This window comes from Drosophila tropicalis, unplaced genomic scaffold (assembly GCF_018151085.1).
Source record: "Drosophila tropicalis isolate 14030-0801.00 unplaced genomic scaffold, ASM1815108v1 contig_573, whole genome shotgun sequence".
NCBI lineage: Eukaryota > Metazoa > Arthropoda > Insecta > Diptera > Drosophilidae > Drosophila > Drosophila tropicalis.
In genome coordinates, this window is record NW_027173049.1 from 309,059 (window position 1) to 324,523 (window position 15,465).

At 36.6% G+C, this 15,465-nt stretch overlaps 3 protein-coding genes across 8 annotated transcripts; 1 reads left to right on the top strand and 2 right to left on the bottom strand.

The window, feature by feature from the left end:
* Positions 1-1,187: 1,187 nt before the first annotated feature.
* LOC137575441 (coilin-like) lies at positions 1,188-2,794 on the bottom strand. The gene is made up of 5 exons (XM_068288020.1): positions 2,504-2,794; positions 2,359-2,444; positions 1,748-2,292; positions 1,482-1,688; positions 1,188-1,421 (listed from the first exon to the last, which is right to left on the bottom strand). The coding sequence occupies exons 1-5, from the start codon at positions 2,636-2,638 to the stop codon at positions 1,285-1,287; spliced, it is 1,110 nt and encodes a 369-aa protein (XP_068144121.1). The 5' UTR covers positions 2,639-2,794; the 3' UTR covers positions 1,188-1,284.
* Positions 2,795-2,859: 65 nt separating this feature from the next.
* LOC137575442 (uncharacterized) lies at positions 2,860-12,484 on the top strand. 6 transcript variants are annotated; one of them, XR_011032168.1, is made up of 3 exons: positions 2,860-3,279; positions 3,335-3,590; positions 3,679-6,025. XR_011032168.1 is itself a non-coding variant. In XM_068288021.1 (3 exons), exons 1-3 carry the CDS (start codon positions 9,402-9,404, stop codon positions 12,482-12,484), a joined length of 354 nt encoding a protein of 117 aa, XP_068144122.1. In that variant the 5' UTR covers positions 9,331-9,401. The 6 variants fall into 6 exon arrangements, 1 of the variants encoding a protein (XP_068144122.1); XR_011032170.1 differs by lacking the exon at positions 3,679-6,025 and having other exon boundaries at positions 3,335-3,424; positions 3,510-3,526; XR_011032169.1 differs by having other exon boundaries at positions 2,911-2,927; positions 3,143-3,279; positions 3,335-6,025.
* Positions 7,095-8,141, bottom strand: LOC137575586 (uncharacterized). Its single transcript, XM_068288191.1, has 3 exons — positions 7,999-8,141; positions 7,273-7,358; positions 7,095-7,212 (listed from the first exon to the last, which is right to left on the bottom strand). The coding sequence occupies exons 1-3, from the start codon at positions 8,029-8,031 to the stop codon at positions 7,095-7,097; spliced, it is 237 nt and encodes a 78-aa protein (XP_068144292.1). The 5' UTR covers positions 8,032-8,141.
* Positions 12,485-15,465: the final 2,981 nt, after the last annotated feature.

Sequence of the window (15,465 nt, forward strand, 5' to 3'; positions counted from 1 at the left end):
GGTGCTAATCAGTCTTCCTAAGTAGTTAATTTTATCTACGTCCCTTATAGCTACGTCTTAAATTAAAATGTAAAGCAGCAGATTTGTTCGGGTTGAATGACAGGTTGATTTTATTGCACATTTTACTAAATTCTGTAACTTGTCTTTCTAATATGTTTTTAGCGTCTGAAAAGTTTTTATGGTAACATACCAGCAAAAGTCATCAGCATATTGAAATAGTATGCTGTTAATTTGGTTGCTTATCTTGTGCAGCTCAGCTGTGTATAAATTGAAAAGTATTGGACTAAGGCAGCTACCCTGACTTACTCTATTATTTTTATTTCTGTTATTCCCATAGTCAAAACTCTTTCTTTAAGGTATGTAGTTGCAAATGAATTGTATGTGTCTGTGATCGAAACCTAAATCTATTAGCTTGTTGCCTAGAATGGGAATATTAGCAGAGTCGAAGGCTTTGCTTAGATCCAATACAGATGCACAAACGTGCATGCCCCTAGCTTTCAGATTTGCTATATTGTTTAAAACGTCATTGATGCAGTGCGATGTGGAGTGGTGTTTACGGAAGCCGTAAGATCTCGGGGGCAATATATTGTTGTTGTTTATATGGTTTTCCATCCTTGTTTTTACCAATCCTTCTAAGCATTTGAAAACTACGCTTAGTAGGCAATAGGTCTATTGTTTGTTATTATAGCTGAGTCTAGATTCTTTTTAGGGACAGGTACTACTTTTATTTTTCTCCAACTAGCTGGTATGTCACCGTTGTCTAGAGTCTCATTTAGCAGGGATACCAAAATTTGAATTTCTGAGGGTAGTAAGGCAAGAAGCATTCTGTATGATATATTGTCTGGACCTTTTGCTGAGTCCGGGTTGCGGGAATTCAAAAAGTCAAGTAAATCGTTGTCAGTAAAGTTTGAGTTGCTAGCGGGTAGTAGCCAGCTGTCAGGTGGGTTCATTTTTTTCATATTTTTTGGCAAAATCCATCCGATTGACTTTGTTAGCCTCAGATATGAGAGGCTTCTTTCGTGCAACTCGAGCATATAACCCGTCCTTTTTGAGTATTTTTCGGATTTTGTCGGCATGGAGATCTTTGCCAAACTTCTCCCTTATGTCCTGACCAATCATTGGAGCTGATATGCCAGGATTTAAGCGCACAGTCTTTAAAATGTCTCTCTTCTCTACATATACACGCATTTTTGTATCATTTTTACTTTTATTGTGGGTTTATTACATATGAAGGAATGTATCTATCGTTGTGTGTATAAGTGATGGAAGGGTCGGCATGTTCTTTTAGTCTACTGTTGCAACGCAAATACTGGCCGCAATAAGATCACTAATATTTACATTCAATACGGGGACATCTACTTCGCTTTCATCGAGATTGCTCTTGTATTGACGCAGCAAATTTACAAGATGTTTAGGATATGCTGCAATTGCAAAAATAGACAAATGAATCAGCGTTGGCTTAATAGAAAAACTTTACATACAGATAACGTTAATGGTTATGATTTTGGTGCGTCGGTTCACATAACAGCAGGTGCCAGCTAGAAATTCCGTTTGTCCAGATTTCGGACAACCTTTAACCTTTGGCAATTTGAAGACTATGGTGTCGCCTTTGCTTGGCAGATTATTTAACTTAACTCCATATTGCAAAAGATCTGATATTACATCTGTAGTTTCAGATTTTCTGGAACCTGGAAAAGCAGACTAATTAGTTCGTTCCATCGTCTTTTTGAACTTTAAAAAAACTTACCCACGACTGGGGCAACGGGTTGTACATCAGAATCTGAATCCTCCAGTACCATAACATCATCATCCTCGGAATCAGAGTTACATTTTACTACATTGGCAGTATTGACCTCTTCGATGGCTTCTTCCTCCTTCTCTGTTGATTCTATTTTATTGATTTGGGTTTCAGTTGAAGTTTCCAGATCAGGAGTTTGATCCTCGGTTTCAGATTTTTTTGCTGCATCTCGAATGGGTTCAATGTCCTTTAGTTCCATAGTTGCCAATGGTCTCGGTGGTATAATAATGTTCTCCAAGATCTTAACAGGCGACTCTTGTCTGGGCAATTTGAATACCCGTGGAGTATCCAACCTTATTTCCAAAAGAGCGCAACGCAGGACCACTTCGGGGCACCTAGGAATTGGTGGGTCTATCACGCCGTCTTTATTACTTAAGTCTGCTTTTAGGTTTTGTGTAGATACTAAAGGAGATTCCTGCTCCGTGACCGCAATCTCGAGAGTATTTTCCTTGTTGCTAAGATCCTCCTTTATGGGATTTTGAAATTTAAATACCCTAGCAGGATTTAAGAACAAATTTAGATGTACATACATATCTATTTAATAATTAATGTATATCTACTTCAGGGCATAGGTATCTCTTAGTACTTCTATGGATTCCTTTGGCGGCAAATAAGAGCCATCGCGGTCCAAAAGGCTGATGCCATTCTGAGAAAGTAAAATTGGTTTAACGGATGAGTAATTACAAGATTGTTCCTAGAACTTACCAAATGAAAAAGATTTTGTATATGATCTTGCAAGTTCTTGATATTTTTCCAGCTCACATCGAGAAGGATCAGGGAGCATTTTCTTTCGTCGGTAAAAAAATTGGAAAGGTCTAATCTCAGTGGTTTATTGTGCATTGTGGCTAACTAGTGCAACAATATGCACAATAGTAGAATTTTTTTTTTTTTTTGATATTAACAGGTTAACGTCACAGCGTATTCCTGATGATGAGTTTCGTATTTTCGTTTTAGTTTTTAATTTATTTTTAGTAAATTTTGTTATCGATTTGTAGTTGGCGATAGGCTCTTGCGCGAGTAATCGATATATATCGTTGTACTTTGTTAGTCTTGGGAAGTTCATTCGGGTGTTTGTGTATTTTGAACTATTTAAAATAATATGTGAGATATATCTTCTGCAATGTTACAGGTGTCGCATAAGTTGTTGTCAACGACTTTCATTTTGAATAGAGTGTTTTTGTCAAATGCGTGACCGCTTAGTATTCTGTTTAGTTGTTTTATCTCCAGTTTAAGGAATTGGTCTTTTCTCTGGAACCATGGTTGCGATGACACATAAGGATATAGAAGGCAGTATCCTTTGTTTCGATTTATACAAAATTCATTGTACGCTCTTTCCCATTTCAGTTTTATTTTGTTGTACATATGATTGATAGCATCGTTGATTGTCCAGCTTATGTGCTTATGTGTGAACACTCCATCGTGTCTGACATTTTTGGCTGCGGTATCCGCTAAATCGTTTTCTCTTATGTTTGAGTGACTAGGTATGTGGTGTACTTCGACTGAGATGATATTATAACTATTTTCTATATTTTTAAGGATTCTTTGAGCAATGCAATTATTGTTCTTGGGGTTTCTAATTGTTTGGATTGCTCCAAGACTGTCTGTTAGGAACGCTACTCTGCAGAGGTGATTCGAATCAGCAAACTCCACTGCTTTTTCCAAAGCTGTGAGTTCCGCAGTCAATGATGACAGTTTTTTATTGCTGTAATAGCTTTTTGTGGTGTTGGAGCCCAAGTGAAAAAAAAGCACTTCCAGTAAAATCATCAGAAACTGAACCATCTGTGTAAATCAGGTCAAAATTCTTTGAATTTAAGTTCATAATTTTTTCTTTATACAGGGAGAGTATCATTGTTTCATTTGCATCTCTTTTATTTTTAAAGGCACCTTTGGAAAAATTGGCATCCACGAAGATTTTTCGTGTGCGTATAGGAGTTGGCTCTATGGGTGTAATGTTGTCCAGGACATCTTTAAATTCAGCATACACTTTGGCATAACTTGTTTTATTGGCATGAAAGACACTGGACAGAAGCGACGCCGCTGGCAGGCCATAAGCGAATACCTTGACCAGTTCTTTTGCTGTGGTAAATTTAATTCTATACTCTGGTGGAAGTTCGGCCGCTAGGTGGTATATTATATTAGTTGGAGTTGATCTAATAAGCCCCAAGGCCTTCCTTAAGTGTAGGTTAGCATGAGTATTTATGATGCCCATTACTTTTTTAGTTGCATTTGCAAACGAAGAGCTTGCATATTCATATCTGTTCCTTGTAAAGGCCTTATAGAAAAGAATAGCATTTTTGGGATGGGTGCCAAAACGACAGCCATTAATCATATGAAGAAACATATTTGTTTTGTTTGACTTAGCAATTGTTTCCTTTATGTGTTGGGTCGTAGAATTATTGGTGCTAATCAGTCTTCCTAAGTAGTTAATTTTATCTACGTCCCTTATAGCTACGTTATTGCATATTATTTGTAGGGGTTTACGTCTTAAATTGAAATGTAAAGCAGCAGATTTGTTCGGGTTGAATGACAGGTTGATTTTATTGCACATTTTACTAAATTCTGTAACTTGTCTTTCTAATATGTTTTTAGCGTCTAAAAAGTTTTTATGGTAACATACCAGGAAAAAGTCATCAGCATATTGAAATAGTATGCTGTTAATTTGGTTGCTTATATTGTGCAGCTCAGCTGTGTATAAATTGAAAAGTATTGGACTAAGGCAGCTACCCTGACTTACTCCTTTTCTTATTTTTATTTCTGTTCTTCCCATGGTCAAAACTCTTTCTTTAAGGTAGTTGCAAATGAATTGTATGTGTCTGTGATCGAAACCTAAATCTATTAGCTTGTTGCCTAGAATGGGAATATTAGCAGAGTCGAAGGCTTTGCTTAGATCCAATACAGATGCACAAACGTGCATGCCCCTAGCTTTCAGATTTGCTATATTGTTTAAAACGTCATTGATGCAGTGCGATGTGGAGTGGTGTTTACGGAAGCCGTAAGATCTCGGGGGCAATATATTGTTGTTGTTTATATGGTTTTCCATCCTTGTTTTTACCAATCCTTCTAAGCATTTGAAAACTATGCTTAGTAGGCAAATAGGTCTATTGTTTGTTATTATAGCTGAGTCTAGATTCTTTTTAGGGACAGGTACTACTTTTATTTTTCTCCAACTAACTGGTATGTCACCGTTGTCTAGGGTCTCATTTAGCAGGGATACTAAAATTTGAATTTCTGAGGGTGGTAAGGCTAAAAGCATTCTATATGAGATATTGTCTGGACCTTTTGCTGAGTCCGGGTTGCGGGAATTTAAAAAGTCAAGTAAATCGCTGTCAGTAAAGTTTGAGTTGCTGGCGGGTAGTAGCCAGCTGTCAGGTGGGTTCATTCTAATACAATCTGGAGTGTCAGGTACCAACGCCATTTGTTTAAGAAATTTTTCATGATCCTCATCAGTTTTTTGGTTTTTTGTCGGTTTAATTTTTTTATATTGTTTAAGGGCTGCAATTTTTTGCCACATTTCTTTTGCTGAATTAGTTTTTGAAATTTCGTCCATTAGCTCGTCCATATTGTTTTTTCTAACTTTATGTAGGTAGTTGTTCAATGTTCTATTGCTTTTTAAATAAATTAATGCGTCCGTGTGAAGTTTTGTTTTATAATATTTCTGTCTGCACGCGTTTCTAATTCTAAAAAGTCTGTCACAATGTTCGTCCCAATATTTTTTTGGTATGTATCTATTTTTTGGGTCTATTGAAATTGTATTCTGTCTAGTTATGTTTTGTGAAGTTGAGGTCAGGTTGTCCAGTGAAGAAATGTGAATTTTTGAGAAGTCTTGAAGTATTTTCTTGTGATTTGTCCTTTTTTGATTCTGTACTTCGTATGTTTCGTCTAGTTCTAGTATAATTGGTAAATGGTTGCTGTTTGATATTTTTGCGTTTGTCACTGTCCACTTTGGGTTGAGGTTGTAGTTGTTAATTAATGTGATGTCTAAGGTAGAAAAGTACGATGTGTTGTGTGAATATGTGGGGCTGCCATTGTTAAGACAAGGTTGTATAAGATGTATTATAAGTGTGTAAAACAGATATCCATGAAATCTACTCTCGATTTTGAGAGTTATAAAGTCAGATCTTTTGAAAAAAAAAGTTTAGAAAATAAAGAACAAAATAAGTAACTATAGAACTGTAGAATTTCAAAATCTGGAACATTTTTTGCGAGAAATGATATTAAATTGTTTACAAAACGTCCAAAATTTTCATAAAATGAAATCTTTTTAAAGTCGAAAAGGTTTTTAACTGGAATCTTCTTCTTTGACTATATAAAACACTTTAACAAAATGCAAAAAAATGCATGATAATTTGAACTTAATTAATCTTTATAAAATTTACTTCGTTCTTTTAACAATTTAGTTTAATTAATTTTGTCGAAATGTCATTTGTAAGTTGAATTACACATACATATATATAATATAATTATTAACAAATTTCAAGATGGTGCGTTTTTTTGCGTTTATAAGTATCTCTTACTAAAAAGTTTTAGAAGCGTTGTTTTAAAAAATGACTATGTTTGACAGCCACTGCAAGTATGTTTGACAGCCACTGCGAGGTATGTTTGACAGCCACTGCAAGGGGGGTCGCAACTCGATGTCGCAGCTCGATCCAACATGCAACCCGATCCAACATACAACAAAAGAGCGCTGTTTATGCAAAAGAGAGAAAAAAGAGAGTAAAAATCGTGAGAAATGGTTGGAATCGAGCAAAGGAGTCAGACCCAACCACGCTGTCGAGCAAAGGAGTCAGACCCAACCACGCTGTCGAGCAAATAATTTTATAGCTGGGAATAGAGATGGGAATTTGGCCTTTTTTGTTTATGCCGACTTTTTGATAAACAAGTACTGCCAACTTGAGTTAATTTTGTGTACGGTTGGCAGCGCTGCCACTGTTTTTCCCGCTTACTTTTCATATTTGAAAATTTTTCTTTAAGTATAAGCTTAATTTTGTTTGTTTGTTAATTGTTAAATCTCATTCGTGCGTTTATCTAATATTAAGTGAGCAACAAAAATGAATCCAAAATATAAATATAAAAACGATTAATTAAATATTTGATGTTTATACCAAAATAAACATTTACCACATTTTTCTTTAAATTGGTTTAATCTATTAATCTATTGATTGGGTAATAATAATATTAATATAGTTCACAACAATAACATATGGTTCTTTTATGTTTACAGTTATATTTGAAAAGTGATATAAATTATTTAGGTTACTTAGCTTAATGCACATTTAAAGCTTATAGTTTCTGTATTTTAGTGAATTCCCTCTAGGGGAGTGTATGTTTTATATTGATACAGTTCCGGACCTCCGTAGCCGTAGAGAAGTTTTCCTCGTCCATGTTCATCATAGTAGGGATAACGATATTTGGGTCTAAAACAACGAGCAGCGGAAATATTTAGTTAAGAAAAATGGTTTATAAGTAAATACTACCTTTCAAAATATTGAAAATTTGGCGCTTTCGGCTGTACGGTGGCAAATGCAGAGTGGGCAATAAATGCAATTAACACAAATAAAATCTGCAAATATATAAACACATATAAATAAATAATCAAAGGTAATGCCGGCTCATTAGTTCAGTGTGTCAGACAAATGTATAAGACATGAATTTGTAATAAAGGCTCTCAAGGTGTGTGTGTGTGTGTGTGTGTGTGGTATGAGCAATTTCGTGATTTTAACGGACGCTTGACTTGCCCCGCTAGTTATGCAATGCAGCAACAACAACAACACTTGATTACAACCTGCTGCTGCTATTGTGGCTCAAAGATTATGACACAATTTGTTTGGCCAAAGAGAAAGAGATCAAAAGAGAGAGAGAGAGAGAGAGCGACAGTTTAAGAGTGCTCATTATTTCAAGGTCTCTTTCACTTGAAATTTGGCACAAATTTGAAAAAAAAGCAAATCCAATACCAAACAAACCAAACTAAAAAAAAATAGAAGAAGAAGCTAGTTCATTGAGAATTCAAGTCACTGCTGCAACGATCGTTCACAGTTTTCTTTTCATTCCTTTTGCGTCTTTTTCTGTTTTGGTGTGAAATTGTGTCAACCTCTGTGGTCCGTCGGTTGGAACGTGCGACTTTTTCTTGGGCCATGTTAATTGAGGGTATAAATATTTAGCTGTTGAGATCTTCAAGTGAAAATCAAATGGACTAAACTCACGGGCACTAGTAGCAGAGCATTCAACTTTGCCATGGTTTTTCAACTATGTGCGTTTGTTTATTTTGGTTGAATTTATTTCTCAAATTTCAAAACGGAATTAACGGTAACTTTAGTTAAGCGGGGCGTTAGTTGTTGGCTCTAGGCGTTTGGATTGGTAACTGAAATGCACTGCATTTGACTTTGCAGAGGTTCAAAGAGACTCCACGAAAAGCTCGTCTTGACAAAGCTTTCGCAAGCTTGGCTTAGTCTGTTTCTCTTCTTGGCTCTTTTAGAGTCTCGTAACGTATTTTGTTGGCCCAAAGTGGGATTTATCTTTTATCGCTTGTCGAGTTTATTCAAAACGTTTTTGCAAAAATAAACACTAGACAACTTTTTAATTGTTTTCTTTTTGGGAAAGTGAAAGTCCTGTTGGAGTCAGCTGTTCCGTAGAGCTTTCTGTCTTTTCCCAAAAGTTGCCGGAAATTTGAGTTTTCTTTTTTGACATGAGCCAGCTCACGTAGGCTTTGGTCTTTAAGAGTTTGTCGGAAGAGTAAATAAGCCAACTGGCGAATTGAGGCCAAATTATGGCTAAAGTGGAAGTGGAGAAGCAGCCTGGTTTTGGCCCGATGACTCCCGCTGAAGATGGAGATGGCAATGACGTTGATGACGCTGATGATGTTGGTGGGAATTATGTAACTTTTGCCACAATAAACCAAACGTTTAACCAACCAGTTTTTGCCTGCCAGTTGTGCCATTTCTATTGAACTCCAGCGCACTTTCTTTACGACACGACAATGTTTCCTCCTCGTCTTTTCTTTTCTTTTGTTTTGGTTTTTGGTTTTGTAAGCCAAGTGCCACTAACCTTTAACAAATATGCGGCTTTTAGTTCCGTCTGCTATGAAAACCAATTTGGTAAGACATTAAATATGGCCATAAAAAGATATCAAAATAAAACACAAACAAAATAAAAAACATACAATTAGTTTTGCATATTTGGCTATCACAAGGCTTCCCAAAGTACTTTAAACGAACAAAAAACGTATTTCTCACTCAAGGTCATCATTAAAGTCAAAGATCGTGTGTATCATCATTTTTGGGGAAATTCAACCAACAAACACTGTTTATAACCACATTTTGTTGATCTTCATGTTTGTTAAAGATTTGTAAGTCAAATTTAACGGATTATTTGCTTGCTCTACTCCATTCATCGCGCTCTTCTCTCGGCTTCGCTCTCTCAAAACGTTTGGATTGCCATATTTTTGATATTTTGTTTTAACTTGTCGGTTGGCTGCGCTTTATGCAACTTCTCCAATGTGATTGTCTATATCCACCGATTTCAGTGATCAATGGTCCAGTGACTCGAACGGCCGACGACGACGCTTTACAAATTTGTTGCGGACAAGTTTACAAAATAAATTCACAAAATGTTACAAGTGCGAGTTGTGTTTATCTTGGCTGTAAGTGTCAAAATATTTTCAACTGATCTTTACTCAAAAGCACTTATTTGTGACCAGTGTGACCATAGTTTGAGTTCACCAAATAACGGCCCTGTCAACTTGACTGACAAGTGTCAACTCTCTTGAAGTCATATTTTGTTCGGATGTGTTTGATGTTCTTGTTGTGGGGCTTAATTGATTTAATAAAGTGTCTGTTAGCATTAAAAATCTCACAAAAAGACATTCTAAAACATCTAAGCTCACTGAATATTTTGTTGTTGTTTAAGTTCAAAATGTTAGAATACGAGAAAGACTTTACATTCCAGTTTAGGAGTTTAGCCAGTTTGGACAATTTTGTGTCGAGTCATATTTTTACTTAAATTTCACCTTTTTTTTAAACAACTTTTTCAAAAATCTTGCAATTACTTTGGTAATCTGGCTAACTAACAGCCAAAGAGATTGATATTGAATATAAAGTAAAAACTCATAGTTGAAAAAAAAATATTTAAGCTTTTCGTAGAATGTTCTTGTTTCAAGTTTTCTCAGGGACGGATTTCTTTAATGTTTTAAATGTCGTCCGGGGCAAAAAAAAAGAAGTGCTTCTTTTCTCTTATACTATGCCTTAAACAAGTAACACTTCGTGGGTATATAAATACATACATACATGGTTCTTATATATGAATGTTAATCGTTAATAGTTAAAGTAAATTTAAATCCAATGAAACACATTTTGATATAGATTAATCAAAATTGTGCCTGGCCTGCCAAGGATGAAGGACTGTGAATTTTGATACGAATAAATATGTTCCTCTTTCTAAATTTAAATATAATACTAACCAAGCGGATGTTTTTGTTTTTACTTTTTTCCCACAAGATAACCACACAAAATCAAAATTTTAAAAGTTTATATCATTCTTATTTTTAAATATAAATGGAGTAAATGCAAGTAAATTACATGATGTTACCAAAATGTTTTTAATCACAATCTAAAATGATATAATATTATTTAATGGGTTATTAAAAGGGCGCCAAGACTGTTGTTCACTTTACTCATGTTTTTTCTAGTTTCCCCTTTAGACTTTTCATTTTCACTGTAACACTTTTTATTTGTAACTGTTTGGCCAGTTCCCAGGGGGTTTATTGTTCTGAGCTCTCTAGTCCGAGGCCGCTCTTCATTTAGGACCTGACCTGAAGACAGCTCTCAACATTTTTCTATGTTTAACTAAGAAATTGCCATTTAAAATGTTGGCTTCGATCACCTTTTTCATGATTTTTAGCTGTAACATTTAAATTGTCAACTTCTACTTTTTTGCCACAAGCAACTCATGTCCTGTGTGTGTACATGGGGAAATGTTTGTTCAATAAGAGTTTCTTGTGAATCAGCGATTGACCGCTCACTGTTTCATCTGGTGTCTCAATTTCAGGTAGTTGCACTTTTCTTGACATGCAACACGCGTTTCATTAGCTTGGATTCTGGTTCTGGATTTGTTCATCGTTTCTTCTGGATCTTTTATACTTCTATTATATATAAATTTTCGGGCTTACTTCTACCATTGCCGTTCCCATTCCCAAAGTGCCATTAAAATAAGTCTCCTAATTCGATGAAACAGAAAAAATTGGTTTGGGTAGTAATTGCCTTGCCTCGTGCATTCGTCCGCAAGTTACAAGTATCCCAAGTTTTAATTTTTTAAATGTTAGTAGTCTGTTTTTTGGTCATCATACTGAATCTCCATTGGAAGGGTGCTTTTGTCACATATTAAAACCGATTGAGGGAAATGGAATGAAATAGATGTTCTAAAAGTGACTTGAGCTTTCATAAATTAACGCTTAGTTACCGCCTTTTTAGTTTGAATTTAAATTCTCCGCCGAAGCAGCAATCGAAAATTCTGGTGTGACCTCCAACAATTCCTTTATTAGCAAGTTACATGTCCATCACCATTGAAGGCAATGATATTTGCATTCCTGGATCTTAATGAAATTATCGCGTAACTCGCTTAGAGTATTGAAAAGTTATCTTTTTGGTCTTTTGAATGCTCAATGCCGTAGTCAGGTGCATGTTTGCAGACAGTTTGACCGGGCAACGTGCGTCTTATTTCTCCCAATAAGTAAAAGTGAAGAAGTTGGTACGATTCAACTTTCATAGCTATATTTCTTTTTGAAAGCAGCCCCTTCACATCGTGGTTTGTTAATTTAGTCATCGTCTCTATCAACAATGTCTACAGAGGCACTACATAACCACATAAGGATTGTATTAATCTGGCCTGCAAATTAATTTTCCGTCATAATTTGAATGTGTTATGTTGTTCCATGTTGTTCCCACAATTGTGAGAATATTTTTCATTTTGATTTTTAAGTTAATCACTTTTTATTTAGAACTGTGTGGTTAGTTCCCAGGGGCTTATTATTCTGAGCTCTCTAGCCCGAGGCCCCCCTTTATATAGGACCTGACCTGAAGACAGCTCTCAACATTTGTTGCTAGGGTTGCTTAGATGCTCAACCAGGGCTACAACTGGCACACCTGTCAAACCATTGGAACTAACTAGTAGGCTTTGACTTATGTGTCAGAATTGTTATAAAATACGACCCTAACGATTACAGGTTTTAACGATTAGTCCTTTTGTTAATAAAAGAGAGAGAAGCTTAAAGGTAGAGTTTACATTTACCATCTTTTTCATTTCTAGTGCAGCATTTTGTTGCTTCTGCATACATCTCAACCAGCCGATGGCTTCATCCTGAGACTCATAACAGAGACTCTGCAAAACAATGTGGCCGGCGAGCCCATAACACATGAGCGAACTGAGTGGAACTTTGATCCGGAGGCTGCCAAAAAGGCGCGTGCCATATACATTGAGGTTGGTAATATTAAGAACATCCAGATATAGTCTAGATATTTTTTGGTGTAATTCATTTTTGATTTGCAGAAAAATGGTTTCCGTTCTTCGAAATTCATCGAACGTTTAGGCGTGGGACTCGACGGCTATCACGAGGAGCGTCGCAAGGAGCAGGGCGAACGTGATTTGGGTCGCTTGAATGGTGAACATAATGTTAATTATCCCCCCCCACCTGCTTAAATATGTATAAAAACTTACGCCATATGTTTTTGTTGTTGCTAAACTACTTCATGTACATTGTATAATATTTAATACTAATGATAAAGATGAAAAAATGTAATTTATATTTCATTTCGTTAAGCCTAATCCTTTTGGCAGGGCATAGTCAGCAGTCAGCAGCGAGGAGCTGCAGAGGGAGAGGGAACAGAAAATCTAGCACATTGTCATCATTTTAATTTGCAGCGATTAATTGTCATTGTGCGGATAATGCGCTTCGCAAGGATTTGCATAATTTGCCAACGTTACACATGCGAATGCATCCCATCCATCCATAGCTTCCAATCCTTTTTCGCTGCCTCTTCATCTGTATGTGTGTGTGTGTGTGTGTGTGAGGGATTCTCCTCTTGTTGCATGTTGTTGTGGTTTTAATAAACGTTATTAGCGACTGCCAGCGACTGCAAATTGCGGCAATTACATTTGGCTGAAGTGAGCGCAAAAGCAAAAGCAGCTACTTACTTTCGTAATTTCATCATACTGTGCCATAATTGAAGCCAATTTTCCGCCCGTTCATAATCAGGACAATGCGCCAAAAGAAGACGAAGAGGGAGAAGGTGACTGGGAATTGGAACTGGAGCGGGAGGTAGCCAGAAATCCATTTTGCAATCATATTGCCCAGATAATTTCTCTTCGAATGCAATATGCTGAAAATTGTGTGGCCTACTTTTGGGCGTTAGTGAATAAGTTGATGCCAAATGCATATATTTGTAAGTAGGTATATATACTGAATACCCTTTCAGAGGGTATTATCAAATTGAGAGAAATAAAAGGAAAGCAATTAGTAGTCGATTCAATTGGGAATATTCTTTCACTTATCTTATTTTGGAGATGACGGAAGTTTCTTGTAGTTTTGGAAAAATTGACTTTTTCAACTTTCCATTGCATACTTTAGGGGGCAAATGTCCTCACTTTTGTTTTGATGTTAAAACAACATTGTATTCAATGATCAAGGATAGTCAAGGGCATATAAACTTCAACCTACTTGAATATACATTGTTTGGTTATTTATTTGAAACAGAAATTCAGTTGAAAAGGTCCGTCAGAATGTGCAGGAATTCGAGACCGACAATCACTGGATTAACACTCGAACAATGCAAATTGGCAACGGAAATTAACTGGCCAACTGCCAACTCGGTCAATACATTCAGTCGTCATGATGATGCTGCTGATGATGATGGCAAACTGCGTTAAATAAATAAAATTACGCTCAATTTGGTAGACATGAGGAAATGCATAACGGAAATTACATTACAACTGTAAATCAGGGCAATGAAAATGGAAATGTCATAGCACTCGGCTACAGATTGAGTCCGGATAGGAGAATGGCCGTGCTGGTCCCGTTGTATCAAATGGTTATAGAGTATAACACCATAAAATTGTTTAATAAGTTGTTAATACCAGATTGTAAATAAAATTCCATTGATAAACGTGCTGTGGGAACCCAAACAGTTGTCCTTGTTCTCTGTTCTCTCTTACCTGTTCGCTGGTTTGTGTTTATGACACTAATTTAATACAAAATCAAACAGCCATCATCATCATCAGCTAATGATAAGAGACCTGACAGGGTCTCCCCCACTCATCATGTATTCTAAGTGGAGGCTATATTAAAGCTAAAGCCGAAATATGTGTTGGAGTAATACAATCATAATGAATATATTTTTTCGCCAGCGACAACATCAAATACGACCTTTATATAGATATATTTGGTGATAATAATGCCAGTGTTGAGTGCTCGTCTTATCATCATGATGATGATGATAATGACAATGATAATGATTGTCGTATAGGCCCGTTGTTGGGTATTAACTTTCATTTTGTGACAACGATTCCGCCTCCTTCCGACATCAATTGCTGTGAAAGCGGATTACTTGTCATAAAAAAGAGACAATCAAAAATAAAAATAAACAGAAATAAATTCATATACATGTATTGAATGGAATTGATATTATTAGCCAGTTAAAGGGACCAACAAATGGGGCCATGAATAGATTTTCCAATCTGAAATTTTCCAGTGAGCGAACCGCATGAAAATGTCATCTGTGTATAAGCCATTAGCTGAAATCCCATTCGAACTAATTATTATTTTCATTTACAAAATATTGGCTAGACATTGCATTAGCTTTCAGTTCGTTTTTAAAAGCGTTCAATGCACCTGAAGGACACACACACACACACACACACGGGAGGGGGTGGGGATGGTTGGGGTTTTTAATGCATTTCCGTTGTGCAATTGAAGTCAAACTCGAGCCAAGGACTCGGGACTAATGCACATACATACATCTAGCAACAATAAATGTCAACTTGTCCTCCTGCTGCATGCAACCAAACGAAACGAAACGAAACCCAAAAGGCAAATGGCACAAAAGCTAAGGACGAAATCAGCTTTGCCTGCCGCATAAAATGTAATTTATAAAATGTAATATAATATCAACAGCATACAGCAAAAGCAAACGATCGAGGGGAAGTGGTGCAGGGGAACGGGAAGGGGTCATTCTTAACAATGCCATAATGTCAACTGCCTTTTGTCCTTGCGGCTGATGCTGGCGACCTGCTGTTGCTTCTGCTTCGAGTTTCTCTACCTCTTCTCCATCTCTCTGCCCCCCTCTCTCTCTGTGTGTGTGTGTGTGTATGAGTAGCATTTATTTTATTTCATTAAAAGCGGGCAAAAGCTACTCTCCACCAGTCCCTTCTTTGCAGCCCCCCTCTCTCTCTCTCTCTCTCTACCTTTCTCTGTCTCTCTGCTGGGGGTCTTCTATAGCACATCCTTGTGCCTTTTTATTTGAGGGTAATTGCAATGCTAGCTGGGCAATTTTAATTTTATCATTGCGCCCGCATCTGTCGCTGACAGATTAGTTAGTTGCTGCCCCCCACCCCCCAACCTCTTTTTGCTCCTTCTTCTGCTTGCTCCTACTATTACTCTTATTAAATATTATCCTTTCTTACGT